Below are 14,475 nucleotides of genomic sequence, written 5' to 3' on the forward strand. Positions count from 1 at the left end.
TCATTTTTGAGAACCAAGGTATCAATCCAGTAGGAGACAACGCACAAGTCACTGAGTACCTGCACAAACAAACACCAACTTGCACCCAATGCGATAAAGGGGTTGTCGATCCCTTCACGGTTATTTGCAAAGTGAAATCTGATAGAGATGGATAAAGGTAAAGTAGTATTTTTGGTATTTTTGGTTTATGGAACGGAAAGTAAAAGATTGCAAAGGAAGTAAATAGGAAACTAAAATTGTAGATCGAAAATAGAACCAGGGGCCATAGGTTACCCTAGAGGCTTCTCTCGAGATAGAAATTATTACGGTGGGTCAACAAATTACTGTCAAGCAATTCATAGAAAAGTGCAAAGTTATGACGATATCTAAGGCAATGATCATGAACATAGGCATCACGTCTGTATCAAGTAGACCGACTCCTGCCTGGATCTACTACTATTACTCAACACATCGACCGACTCCTGCCCGCATCTAGAGTATTAAGTTCATAAGAACAGAGTAACACATTAAGTAAGATGACATGATGTAGCGGGATAAACTCAAGCAATATGATGAAAACCCCATCTTGTTATCCTCGATGGCAACAGTACAATACGTGTCGGTTCCCCTTCTGTCACTGGGATTGAGCACCGCAAGATTGAACCCAAAGCTAAGCACTTCTCCCATTGCAAGAAAAACCAATCTAGTTGGCCAAACCAAATCGATAGTTCGAAGAGACTTGCAAAGATATAAAATCATGCATATAAGAATTCAGAGGAGATTCAAATAATATTCATAGATAAGCTGACCATAAATCCACAATTCATCGGATGTCAGCAAACACACCGCAAAAGGAGTATTACATCGAATAAATCTCCAAGAATATCGAGGAGAACATGGTATTGAGAATCAAAGAGAGAGAAGAAGTCATCTAGCTACTAGCTATGGACCCGTAGGTCTATGGTAAACTACTCACACTTCATCGGAGAGGCAATGGTGTTGATGTAGAAGCCCTCCGTGATCGAATCCCCCTACGGCAGGAGGCCGGAAAAGGCCCCTAGATGGGATATCACGGGTACAGAAGGTTGCGGGGGTGGAAAAGTGTTTTCGTGGCTCTCCTGGTAGGTTTTGGAATATTTGAGAATATATAGGCGGAAGAAATAGGTCGGTGGAGTCATGAGGGGCCCACAAGGGTGGGGGGCGCGCCCTACCCCCCTGGGCGCTCCCTCCGTCCTTGTGGCCGCCTCGTGGCTTTCCTGACATGCACTCCAAGTCCTCTGGATATCTTCTGGTCCAAGAAAAATCATCGCGAAAGTTTGATTTCATTTGGACTCCGTTTGATATTCCTTTTCTGTGAAACTTTAAAACAAGGAAAAAACAGGAACTGACACTGGGCTCTAGGTTAATAGGTTAGTCCCAAAAATAATAAAAGAGCATATAAATGCATATAAAACATCCAAAACAGATAATATAATAGCATGGAACAATAAAAAATTATAGATACGTTGGAAATGTATCAGCAACCAATGAAGTTATCAGAAAGAGAGATAAAGGCTGGGAGGTAGACAAAAACATTTGGAGGGAGATGCGGGAGCTGTGGCCCCAAGTAATCCAAAAAAGCCCCAAAGAAGGGGTGAGGAGGCATCGAGAAACCTCGCTCGATGTGGGTCACCAAGAGGACGCGCTCGTCCTCCTGTGAGGCCGGCTCGACCTCTCCCGCCCTCGGATGCCTCCACCGATCCGCTGGAATGAGCTCCTCCGCGAGGTCCTCCAGCCGTTTTGCCGAGGCTGCGAGGGGATCAAATCCCCCGAAGCGCTGGCGGCTAGAGGACCCGAGCTCGACGACATGGCCTTCCTGGCCTTTTTTGCCATCTCCACCTTCGCCGTGGAGTCCTTCGCCATGGCCTCGAGTGCTCTGGCACACAGGGTAAGCGGTCGGGTGGAGAAGAGAAGCGTAGGAGACGAGAGGAAAAGGGGATCTGAGGGAATTACCCTAGCCCCGAAATCTCTTATACCGCGGGTGAAATCGCTCCCAGGATCCTCAACAGTTGATCCCTGGATCGACGACACCAATATAATAGCGACAAAGTGCACAAGGAAACCACGATACGTAGTGGATTTGCGGGTCAAAAATTGAGGCGTCATGCCCCACTTTCCCCACTAAGCCACGACGTTACCGCTTCTACGCACGCACACTCAATTTGGAATCCCGGAATTTCTGCGGTGAATCAATCCGATTGATTACCCACCGTTCCTTTCCTAAAGGACGTTTGTCAGTTCGACTGACCACCCTCCGCGGTGACCCATGTGCACTCGGACACGTAAAACACCCGACCGAAGTCACCTTCAGGTTTGCTATGAGATGATCTTGACACCCCTCCGCGGGTTGACTTGGCCCTTCCACTAGGACCCAAGGCGCATGCCTCATAAACTTGGACTCGGAGATGGCCTGCGTTGGCGTTCCCCTGGGATAAGGCGTGGCATCTCCCCGTAGAGTCCGACCACGCGTCGGCGTCGCCACTCGGGTTTTTATGGCATGTCCACACTCGGACCTGAAGTCTATCTCTCCTGAGAGACATATGAATGCCACCAAGTTTTACTCGGCGATCAACAACACCCAATCACTTGGGGAACCCTTTAGTCCAGAGTCCGTCGTGTTTTCGTCCAAGGCACGATGGACTACTATTCGGAAACATATTCCGAGTGCCACTGAAGCACTTGGACTGAACCGAAAAGCTCACTCCGTTTGCCCAACGAAACCTCAACCGATTTGGGGGCTAATGATGAGGTCACCTACTACAGATAGGGTCAAGGAACTGTCATCTAGGGCCCACCTAGGGCCCCACACCATCATTGGTAGGTCCGTGGACCGTAGACACATTCGGATGTGTAAGACAGGAAGTCCACTCGGATGGACCGATGGCTAAGGGTGGAAACGGATCGGATGCGGATCGGATAGTGCTCTTACCACTTTCATTTTCATATTTTCAAAACGAATACGAATCCGAATACGGATGTTATCGGATACGGATGCGGCTCGGATATTATTTGAATACGGATACGTATCGGATATTTTCTTGATTCGGAACGGATACGAATAATATCAACATATTGCTTAAGTAAATTAGTCGATAGCTATGTGACCTAAAATAATCAACTTGTGACATACAATAAGTCAATGATAAATAGGTTTATGAATAAATACTATTGTAATGCATAATAATTTATAAGTTTAATCATATAAAGAGTAAAATTCGACCGCTTATTTGGCTTTTATGTTGGATAATTGGAATATTTGGCCTAGAATTTTAAAAATTACCTCCCATAATCTTATTCAGATACGGATATATCCACTTCCATATCCATATTTGTGTCAAAATCTCCTACCATATTTTATTTTTTATTTGTTTAATAAATTCGGATACGGATAATTTTCATTTCCATTTTGGTTCGGATGCGGATGTTTCGGATACGAATAGGCATTTTCTCGAATACGAATATCGGATATTTCGGATTATTCGCTACCACTTTCCACCCCTACCGATGGCACTCGGATGCCTTCCCTCTAGTCGGCCCGACCATCACCAGTCGAAAAAAGGAAGATGAAGGGACAACGAGGGAGCTACAACGATCGAGTAGTCTTAAACAAGGCTTTAAATATAGTCAAGGCTACAGTTACCTGTAACAGCCGTAGTTGTAGCTATTTACTCTTGTAACTGCCATAGCTATCAACATTAATCACCTTGGCGACGTGGGAGTGAAGGGAGCAGTGACACACTCTATATAAGGCGTCCTCCTCCTCCTAAGCAAGGGTTAAGCACTCTCTGTAATCACACACCCCAAAAGAAAACAAGTCTTAGAGCACGAGATGTAGGGCAATTACCTCCTCTGAGAGGGGTTTGAATTTGTAAACGCCGAGTGTTACACCTGTGCCGTAGCAAGGCTCTGCCTCTCTTTCGTATATGTAGTATTCATTGTCAAGATTGTTACCTCAACAGAGACTGCTGTACAATTTATTTATTTTGAAAAGATGATTGACTATGTAGCACGTGTAAATTTGCATTAAAAGGAGATGTTTCTTCATCTTACCGTCGTAAATTTGCATTATTTATTTTTGAAACAACATTTTCTAACTTCTGGATGAATTACGCGGACCAAGGTTTTACATGAGGGGAGAAACATTAACCCACAGTATGCTAGTACTACGTCTATATCCGTCAATGATTTTCACGTGGTATGTCCAGGAGTGCCAAAAGTAGTTCTTCCCGTGTCGATCACTGACTTTTCTTTTGAACCGGGCACGGGGTGTAGTTCCTTTGCCGCTGAAGATTTTTTGACGAAATGCAGCGAGAGCGCTGCTTTCATTCATTAAGAGAGGAGAGACTCGCCTGAAACGTGAGCAAGGTTTGAGTTTCATGCAGGCTCCACGGTAACATTCCTGATTAAGCCCATCGCAAAAAACAAAACCTGATTAAGCGAGCGCTGCTGAGGTTTTTTATTGTCGATAAATGATTACAGGTAGAAAAAACTTTCTTTTGAAGCCCTTTTTGGTTTTTGCGAAGGGACCAGAGCGCCAGGAAAAACATACTTGTGTACTTACGGAGGCTTAAACTACAAGAAATTCACATGACAACAGGGTGGTACATGTACGATTACATACTTCTGCATCGGAGAAATCCACATGTGTTGGGCATAAGTTGGTTGGCATGGCCATGAGCATGTGGGCAAAAGAGCGAATCCAGACTGGGCAGAGTCCCAAGTCCTGGCACATCTCGTGCCAGTCATGTGCATCTAGGGGCCAATCATTTCGTGGATCGTTGTCGAGGCATTCTCTTGGTTGGCTGGCCGGTTTCCAGATCTAAAATCATGTTCTTCAGCCCATGTTGTATGCATATTCTATCCATTTTACCAAATATCCAGGGCATGCCTGTATAAAACGGTTGATGTGCCAGAAGAAGATTCGATCAGCAGATGACGTATTTCGCTCTAGCACTACAGTATATACTCCCCACCAGGACCAGGGGCGAAATTAATTCCAGTGCAACGGTGGTGCACTTTGCCGCGTAGGCAGAGGCTGCTGCGCCGGTGTCGGTGGCGTCGCTGCCGCTTCGTTGGTCGAGGATGTCGTCGGTATCAATCAAACGGGCGTCGCTGCACAGAATGATCCATGAACGAGCAGCACGTCTAGCATGCGAGCAGGATACAAGAGCGAATATAGAAGTACAGCAGCGGCTTTGACTAGGAGTGGTCAACGAGGCATGGACTTGGCACTCAAGGGATTTCCAGTCCTTTTGGCTTTTATCCAAAGAATTTAGAGTCCTTTTATCAACCACTCAGAGCCAATATGTCTTGGTTATATACATTTTTTTCTTTGTCAGCTAGCACATTTTGGGTTTCGAGTCCAATGCGCTAACGGACCATGCCTCTCGAATCAGTACATATGGCGCAAGACGGTTCCACATATATATTGACTAGGAAGGGATCAACGAGGAATGGACCGGAGACGGTGGAAAGGAATTCAGAATCAAGATTCAGAGCCCTTCCGCTCAGTATCTTTCTTTCTTTTCATGCAATTTTTTTTAAAGTCGGCCCAAAAGGATCTCAAATTCGTTAAGAAAGAAAAGAGTTGCCCGGTTAATTAAAAAAAAACCGAGCGAAAACCGGTACAACATGCCCGCAAAAACAACACACTCCCGACGACCTAGCAACCAGACAAGAACACACACACCCCGCCGAGGAGAAAAGCACTGTCGAGGTTGCAATCCGATGTCATCGTCATCACTCCTCTCCGAGCCAATGACTCCCACTACACCATCGACTAAAACCGAGATAGCCTACACCGCAAACAAGCGCCTTGCATCGGCCAATGCAAAATAGTCCATCGCACACACTAGCGACCAAGCAGCTCGAGTCTATCGACGAGCGTTACAGGAGAAAAGCGCTGGGCCTGCACTGAGCGAGCGTCGGAACCGAAAACCCATCTTGCGTCATTGTCACCGCAAGGGCGCCTACTCAGCAGCTCCGACTGATCTAAAAACAAAGTAAGGTGCAACCCCTCGAACATGGAGACCTCCTATACGACATCATTAAGCTCGATCGATCGTTTTGCTCGATCGCTCCATAGCAGGCTCGCTCAATCGATCTTCACTACCTTGGTCGTCAGTTGATTTTGATCCTTGACCACTCACCGTTGCCTTTTCAAAATTTTGAAAAAATTCGCGATAACAAAGTATGTTCATAAATTAAAAAAAATCAGGATTTTAAAAAAAGTTCACAAATTTAGAAAACGTTCATGACTTTTTCTATAAAAAATCACGAATCTGATAAAAGTTCACAAATCTAGATACAAAGATAGCGTATTTGAGAAAAGTTTGCAAATTATTTAACAAAATCACGAGTTTTTAAAAAGTTAACAAATTTAAATGAAAAAGTTCATGAAGTAGAGAAAAATCCACAAAATTTTCAAGAAACAAAAATTTGAAAAAAAAATCAGAAACTGAAATACAAAAAGTACACAAATTCGAAAAGAAAGTTCAAAATTTTTTGCAAAAAAAGTTCAAAAAATTTGAAATTTTATCAAACTACAGAAAATCATAAAAATTATATTTTGCGAATTTGAACAAACGAATCATGATATTTAAAAAAATCATATTTTGGAAAAGGGGAAAAGAAAAATTGGAAATAGAATGAAAAAAAAACTAACCAACAAAAAACCGAACAAAAACCATGTAGAAAATACCCAGTCTAGTAAACCGGTGGGAAACTTTTAGAAGGTTCCCAAAACTTGTTGGCGAAAGAAATGTACCGGGAGGCCAATTAATTCTAGCCAATTAATGGCGAAAGAAATGGACCGAAAGAAATACCCAGTCTGCATTCATGAAATTCCTCACTTATAATTTTGCTATTGGCGGTTAATGGCCGGTCACTATTGACCTTTTTTTAACGTAGTGCCACGGTATGAAGTCAGCCTGTAATACAAAAGAAAAGGAAATAAATAAGAGGAAACCTTGCATTCATCTGTCACTGATCTCTGCTCCCTTCTTCCATGGAATCCAGTGCATGGCTGGTGGTTCTCGTCTCATTTGATCCAGAAAGATCAAGTGGCAGTGAGTTATGGTGCATATTCGAGTTTGTTGTTGATTGCACATGCATTTCACCCTCCGGACGACGAATGTGCTCCAAGTACGCATGAGGCCAAACTCCTGTTATTCAACAGTTCATGAAATAACTTTTGTAATTTGTTGGTCTTATGATTACATTATAAAATACGGCATAAGTTCATGTTATGAAGACATGTCTTATGATTAGTTGTCTAAGTTATGAAGACATGTCTGTAGTGTTCGTGGTGCCTGTTTGTAGCAATGATCCATTGCTACCTAATGATGTTGCCTTGGCAAGGCTAATGTGTACGCCGCGTGCTTGCAATGATGTAGCTTATGTTTGCAATGAATGAAAGTCTCTCAGTTCTAAACTGGAATGTTCGCGGTCTTAACTGCCCAAATCGTCGCGCCACCGTCCACGAGACCATTGCTGCTACCCCGTGCAACCTTGTGTGCCTCCAGGAAACGAAATTGTCAGTGGTCGACCCATTCCTTGCATCTTTCCTTGGTGGCCAAAGACCGAAGAACTTTGCTGAGAAGCCGGCGGATGGAACAAAGGGGGGATTCTTCTTCTATGGAATGAAGATTACGTCAAGTTGGACAATATTTCTGTTGGAAACTTTAGTATCTCTGCAAAAATCACCCTGGTCAGCACCAGCACCTCCTTCAAATTCACTTCGGTCTACGGACCTATAAGAAGCAACCTTAAAGATGCGTTCTTCCAAGAGCTATTAAGCCTGAAGCAACAACAGGGTACAAGATGGCTCGTCGCAGGTGATTTTAATCAGATTTACCGTGCCTGCGACAAAAACCGCTCTAACGTTGACCGTAGTCGCCTTGTTCGCTTCCGAAGCGCCCTCAACTCATGTGAGCTAAAAGAGACACATCTACAGAATAGGAAATATACATGGAGCAATGAGCAGGCCAACCCGACACTAAGCAAGTTAGATAGTTTTTTCTGTAATGATGATTGGGATGTTGACTTTGGCTCTCACATCCTTCATGCACTATCGTCCTCGCTCTCCGATCACTGCCCGCTGCTACTAACTTGCGACAAGGGCCCGAAACGACCAAAAACCTTTCGCTTTGAAAATTTTTGGATCAGGATGCCTAATTTCAAGAAAACGGTCACTGATGCTTGGAATGAAGAGATGACCCACACTGAGCCATACCAGATACTCTTCCACAAGCTTAAACGAACGAGCCAACGACTGCGGACCTGGAGCAAGGCTATATTCTCTAACCACAAAGTCCAGCTCCACATGGCTCTCGAGATCATTCTTCGCCTTGACGTCGCGCAAGAGCTAAGGACACTCAGCCCGGCTGAGTGGAACCTTAGAAAGGAGCTGAAAAGGAAAGTTCTGGCTTTGGCGGTTCTTGAACGAGCACGGAAAAGGCAAAGCTCACGAATCACGTTACTCAAAGAGGGAGATGCTAACACTCGCTTTTTTCACCTCCGCATCAATCACCGTAGAAGGAAGAACTTCATTCACCATCTCAAACACAATAATGGGTGGGCCACACACCATGACCACAAGAAAGAAATCATCCAGCAACACTTTTCTAAGGCCATGGGGAAGGCCCCCCGCGTACCAAGGACTTCAACTGGGACTGCATTCCGCATTCGGCTCTTGATCTTGCGGAGCTAGGCAACCCCTTCACCGAAGAGGAGGTCCACGCAGCCATCAATAATCTCCCCGGTGATAAGGCGCCGGGGCCAGATGGCTTCACCAGAGTGTTTTTCAAGGAATGTTGGGACATCGTCAAGCCGGACATTATGAGAGCAATCAACAACTTCTCAACCCTCCACATCTCCAACCTCCACTGGCTCAACTCAGCAAATATTGCCCTCATTCCAAAGAAAGAGGGGGCAGAGGACATTTCTGAGTTTAGGCCCATAAGCCTCATCCATGCGGTTGCCAAGATCATTGCAAAGATGATGGCCACACGTCTTGCTCCTCACATGTCCGACCTCGTTTTCAATACGCAAAGTGCTTTCATCAAGAAAAGAAGCATACATGATAACTTTATGTATGTCCGAAACTTGGCACGTCGATTTCACCGCAACAAATCACCGACCCTGCTCTTCAAGCTAGACATCAAGAAAGCGTTTGACTCGGCTAGATGGGACTACTTGATGGATTTATTGAGACATCATAATTTCCCAAGCCGCTTTCGAGACTGCATCTCCGCCCTTTTATCCACGGCCTCGTCCAGAGTTCTTCTAAATGGGGTGCCTGGGGACCCCATTTCGCACGGATGTGGACTTAGGCAGGGGGATCCCCTATCCCCCCTCCTTTTTGTCTTGGCCATTGACCCGCTCCATCACATCTTAGCTAAGGCGACTGAGCAAGGCAAACTACGCCCCCTCCGGGGTAACCCCACGCGGGCTTCTCTGTATGCCGATGATGCGGCCATCTTTGTTGCTCCTATCAAGGAAGATATCTAGTTCTTGGCATCCACGCTCGGCTCTTTTGGTGAAGTTACCGGGTTGGCCACCAATTATAACAAAAGTCATGTGGCTCCCATCCGTTGTGCCAACATCGATTTGGATGGGATTCTTCAGGCCTTCCCGGTGGTCCGGGCCACCTTTCCCATGAGATACCTTGGCCTACCGCTTACGGTTGCAAGACTAAAGCGCATCCACTTCCAATATCTAGAAGATAAGGTGGCTGCCAAGCTCCCGCCCTGGTCGGCCATACATGTGGCTACCCTGGGGCGCATCGTCCTGGTCAAGGCTGTCCTTACGGCGATTGCGATATATCACCTCACCCCGTTGGACCTACCTGTAGAAGTGAGGAAAAAGATTGATAGTCTCAAACGTGCCTATCTCTGGGCAGGATGTGATAAGGTGACGGGAGGCAAGTGCAAGGTGAACTGGGATCTAGTTTGCAAGCCCAAAGTTCATGGGGGTCTAGGTGTGCTCAACCTGGAGAAATTTGCTACTGCTCTACGCCTCCGTTGGTTGTGGTTTGAGTGGGCGGATCCGCCAAAACCATGGGTTCGGATGGGAACGCCTTGCTCTGACAAGGATAAAGATCTCTTTGCGGCGGCCACGACGGTTACCATTGGTGATGGCAACAAGCCTATTTTCTGGGAATCCTCTTGGCTGAATGGTTTTCGACCCAAAGACATCGCGCCTAAAATCTTTGAGATTTCAAAAAGGAGGAACTGTGTGGTTAGCAAGGCTTTGGACAACAATTTTTGGATCCATCAGATCAACACCACACAGGGCCTCACCTTGACGCACTTACAGGAGTTCGCCAACCTCTGGGAGATGGTTGCCGGTGTCACTCTAAGCCAAGATAGACAAGACACTATTTCGTGGAAATTCACTACCAGCAGAGAGTACACGACATCCTCGACTTACTTGGCGCAATTTGCGGGACTCACCTACAGTACCAATACTTCCATGATCTGGAAGACGTGGGCTCCTCCCAAATGCAAGTTCTTTGCTTGGCTAGTTCTCCAGAACCGAGTCTGGACGGCCGATCGCTTGTCTCGGCGGGGATGGCCCAATTGCAACCTTTGCCCCCTTTGCAAGCAAGTTCAAGAGTCTGCTGCCCACCTGCTATTTCAGTGTAGATTCACGAATAGAGTTTGGAATGAGATTACCATTTGGCTGGGAATCCACGACTGCTCACCGATGATTTGGTGAAATGAAGTTTCGGTTCGAACTTGGTGGCAAAAGGCGGTGAGCAACGCGGATCATAACAGAAAGGCTCTTGGCTCCATTATGATGCTTGTCTCATGGGAGATATGGAAAGAACGAAATGCCAGAATTTTTCGCAACGCCGCGACTCCGACCACAATTATCGTCACAAGAATTAAAGAGGAGGCCCGCCTGTGGACTTTGGCTGGGGCCAAGCATTTGAGTAGGCTCATGTTGCGAGTGTAGTCTTTTCTTTTGGTCGTGTTGCGACATATGTCTGAACCTCCTCTCTTATTTAATGAAAATGGCAAATCTTTTGCCTGGTTTCAAAAAAAAAAATACGGCATAAATTAGCTAGTGATTAAAAGTTTCACTTTTATAGACTATCTTTGTTAGAAACGATATGCATTGGTGATTCAAGGACAGGCCCATTGCCTTTTCATATGTCCACCTATGCTAGCCGCCTTTGACTATTGATTTCCTGAATGCTATCCCTTTGACTATAGGTTGATGAAAGGAGAGAAAGACTTGCTTAGTCGTGTGTTTTATGGTAACTGCAGACGTCTTCAAGCCCACTTGGGCGGTAGTAGACACATGATATATTTTTCTAAATAAGAAGAAAGAAAACTTTATTGTTCTGATATACATATGAAACTATGGATCATACCATGTTCACTGTAGGGTGGTGGAAAGAACTGAAGGTAGCAAAATGAAGCAACCACCCATCCTGCGGAGTTGTACGAAGCACAATCAGCGGCTGTGTGATCTTAATTCAGGAATCATCAGAGTTACAGTAGACGGGAAGTAACTGAACTGAATTTGACACCTACCAAGGACTCCACCAGCAAACGCATCCTGCCAGTGGTGCCAGTAGTCCGTCACCCGCGATACCGCAACCATCGTCGCGGAAAGGAGAGGCAGAAGAACGATGCAGAGCTTGGCGATGTGTCCTCTTCGATCAAAAGCCTTCATTTTGCCGGCCAGGTACCATGACAGGAATCCAAGCCCAGCAAATGCGCCTTGAAAAGGACAAGAAAGACAGCCAGCCATTGCAAGAGTGAGAGGCTTTTTTTGCGGGCGTCAGAGATTCAGAGAATGGCTTTCGGCAATTACCTGAAGCATGCCCACTCGGGAAGCTCTTGTACCCCTCTTTGATCGCGCCTGGTTTACCGTGGCATATCACATCTCCGGTGACGTTGTCGTACTTCTAAAATCGGGCGTTCAGGTAGATAAATCGTTAGCTCAGAGTTACAGATGGATAGCCCATCACCGTTCTATTTATTACCCAAGCTAGAAATCGCGTAAATTTTGCAGTTGTGAGGAAGGAGAAAAAAGCAACTACTGCTAGCTCTGAGGAAGCTGTGGGATGAACTCACCGGCACTCCGTCGGGAAAGCAGCGCCAAAAGAAGTCCGGGCGCGGCCGACCAACCGCGTCCTTGATCGCAACGGTCACGATAGCAGTTATAAGGACGGAAAACAGGAGGCCTGCTTGGGAATATTGTGCGCATGTCAGAAATAAGCTTAGTGACCACACAGAGGGATCACTGCCCCGGAAAAATCAAATTAGCTTGCGTAAGAAGAGAAATTAACTTGCCAAGGATGGCGTGATGCAGGTCATAGACGTTCCTCCTCTTGATGTATATCCCAACGATGAAAACCATCGGCACAACGACGGCAATAACCTGCATGAAAACCCCAAAACTACTAGAATCAAAGCTCACTCCGGGAAACTGCAGCTGCGATTTCATCAGTGATGTATGGAACCCAGAGCATGATCTTCATCGGAAGATGGGGCGTATATGTGTGCCGTACCGGCACGGCCCAGTCGGGCACGGTGCTGCGCTTCATGGGGTACCGGAGGTCCGCCATCATGTCCTGGGACACGAAGCGGTGGAACGGCTGGACCAGGCCCAGCAAACCAATCGTGGCGACAAGCAGGAGCAGCACGATCCAGTCGAACAGGTGCAGCCTAGCGACCTCTTTTCCGTGCGTCCTCAAGCATGGGTGCACGGTAGCGCTAGGGGCAGGGGTCGCCGGCGGCGGCATCTTCTCCTGCACGCCTGACACCTGACACAGGCCACAGCCTCCTCCTCGTCCCGAGAAAGGCAGCACTGAGGACAGGAGAGTTGAGGGCGTTTTCTATTTCTTGAGCGGAGGAAGACGACGTTGACGAGCTGGCGGGAAGTTGTTGACTCGCTGGTTGGTGCTGCTGGAGACGCTTTCTGCGTTTGTTCGTGGAAGCTGGAAGGAAGGCAGGCGCGAAAAGGCTGCATGGGGATTGGGGAAGTCATTCCCTGGTGCACACGCACCCGGGCGAACAAACAATTTCAGCAGCGACTACGTGCCGTGTTTGCCTCAGGTGTGCCCCGTGCGGGCGAGCACAGGAGGTTGGCGGCGGCTGTGCGTATCGGGCAGGGAGAGGGTTCGTGAGGACTGAGGGAGAGAGTGAGATTGGGATTTTTTTATTGTTGGCTGACACTGACATGTGGGTCCCACATGTCATAACGTTCAAAGTGCCGGTCAAACATAACATTTTTGTTGAAGCACCAGTCAAACGTAACATAGTTGACTATTATGCCACATCAGCCCTGATGGGTGGGCCATTTCTGTCAAATTGCGTTTAAATCACCCGAACCGGTCACTAACAGAAGGTGGTAGGTCTGTGCGAAAAATTAACCTCAAGGCGATAGGTTTTTGTCACGCCCCTGAAAAGTGGTCGTTTTGGGAACCGCATGCCGTAGTTGTGCTAATCTAATGCTAAACACTTTGTCTAGGTGTGTTTTGTTGTCCATGTGTTCTGTGCAGTTGCCTCCGTCTTGTGTCTGTTTGGCTGATGTTTTTTCATTCGGTATGAGTTGCAGGTGCAAGTTAATTTGGAATGGGCTTCACGTTCCCTAGTGTGTGTGGCTGCAGGTGAACGTATTTTGGGTAGCGGAGGACTAGAGCAAAACCGCGTACATCGTGAGCTTAATGATCACCCAATAGTTCGACTATTAAACTTGCAGCCCGTTTCTTGACAAATAGAGTCAATCACTAATTTCAGTTCGTTACGCTAAATGAGCTAACGAGTTTCATGAGCAGCTCGATAAATTTGTTAGTATATCACAACATATATTCTTATCTTACATGACAATATTTTCGTGACTTTTCAACCCATCTATTCAATCTAATCGACTCATCCCAACCCACAGAGACAACAAACTAGCCCACCTCGAACAGTGGTAACCATCTTCTTTCGTGAAAATTCACACCCATGATCACTTGCGTGATTGATATCTTATGCGCGCTAACAAACATTGTGTCTCTGAGAGCTCTTTGCGTTAGCTACTTCTACAAAAATCTCATGGAAGACTCATGGGCATTATGCTGACAGAAAAAAAAGGACAGGGAATTCCACTTGGAGACACTATCTCAAGCTCCAGCCCTACATGCATACATCCATGAGCATCCACCATCACCTCAAACTTCATTCCAAGTACTATGGTCCTTTTCGAGTACTAGAACACATTGACAATGCTTCCTACAAGTTGTTGCTCCCTGTTGGCTGCCAACTGGACCATACATTCCATGTATCCCAATTGAAAAGGCACATTGGCCCAAAGGCCATCCCTACAGCACCTCACACTTAATCCTGATGGTACAATCCTCATTGAGCCTGTAAGAATTACTAGAACCCAAGCTTATTCCTCGAGTGCAGGGTAACATCAGTATCCCAGTCATTTCAGTGGAAGGTCAAATGGAAG

General features: G+C 46.2%; 1 protein-coding gene across 2 annotated transcripts; it reads right to left on the reverse strand.

The window, feature by feature from the left end:
• Nucleotides 1–6,852: 6,852 nt before the first annotated feature.
• Nucleotides 6,853–12,992, reverse strand: LOC119327949 (lipid phosphate phosphatase 2-like). Of its 2 annotated transcripts, none has more exons than XM_037601004.1 (7): nucleotides 12,545–12,990; nucleotides 12,327–12,414; nucleotides 12,108–12,217; nucleotides 11,845–11,938; nucleotides 11,562–11,750; nucleotides 11,399–11,458; nucleotides 6,853–7,181 (listed from the first exon to the last, which is right to left on the reverse strand). In XM_037601004.1, exons 1-7 carry the CDS (start codon nucleotides 12,776–12,778, stop codon nucleotides 7,000–7,002), a joined length of 957 nt encoding a protein of 318 aa, XP_037456901.1. In that variant the 5' UTR covers nucleotides 12,779–12,990; the 3' UTR covers nucleotides 6,853–6,999. The 2 variants fall into 2 exon arrangements, with proteins under 2 accessions (XP_037456901.1, XP_037456902.1); XM_037601005.1 differs by lacking the exon at nucleotides 6,853–7,181 and adding an exon at nucleotides 10,816–11,051 and having other exon boundaries at nucleotides 12,545–12,992.
• Between the last annotated feature and the right edge of the window lie 1,483 nt (nucleotides 12,993–14,475).

This window comes from Triticum dicoccoides, chromosome 7A (assembly GCF_002162155.2).
Source record: "Triticum dicoccoides isolate Atlit2015 ecotype Zavitan chromosome 7A, WEW_v2.0, whole genome shotgun sequence".
Classification (NCBI taxonomy): domain Eukaryota; kingdom Viridiplantae; phylum Streptophyta; class Magnoliopsida; order Poales; family Poaceae; genus Triticum; species Triticum dicoccoides.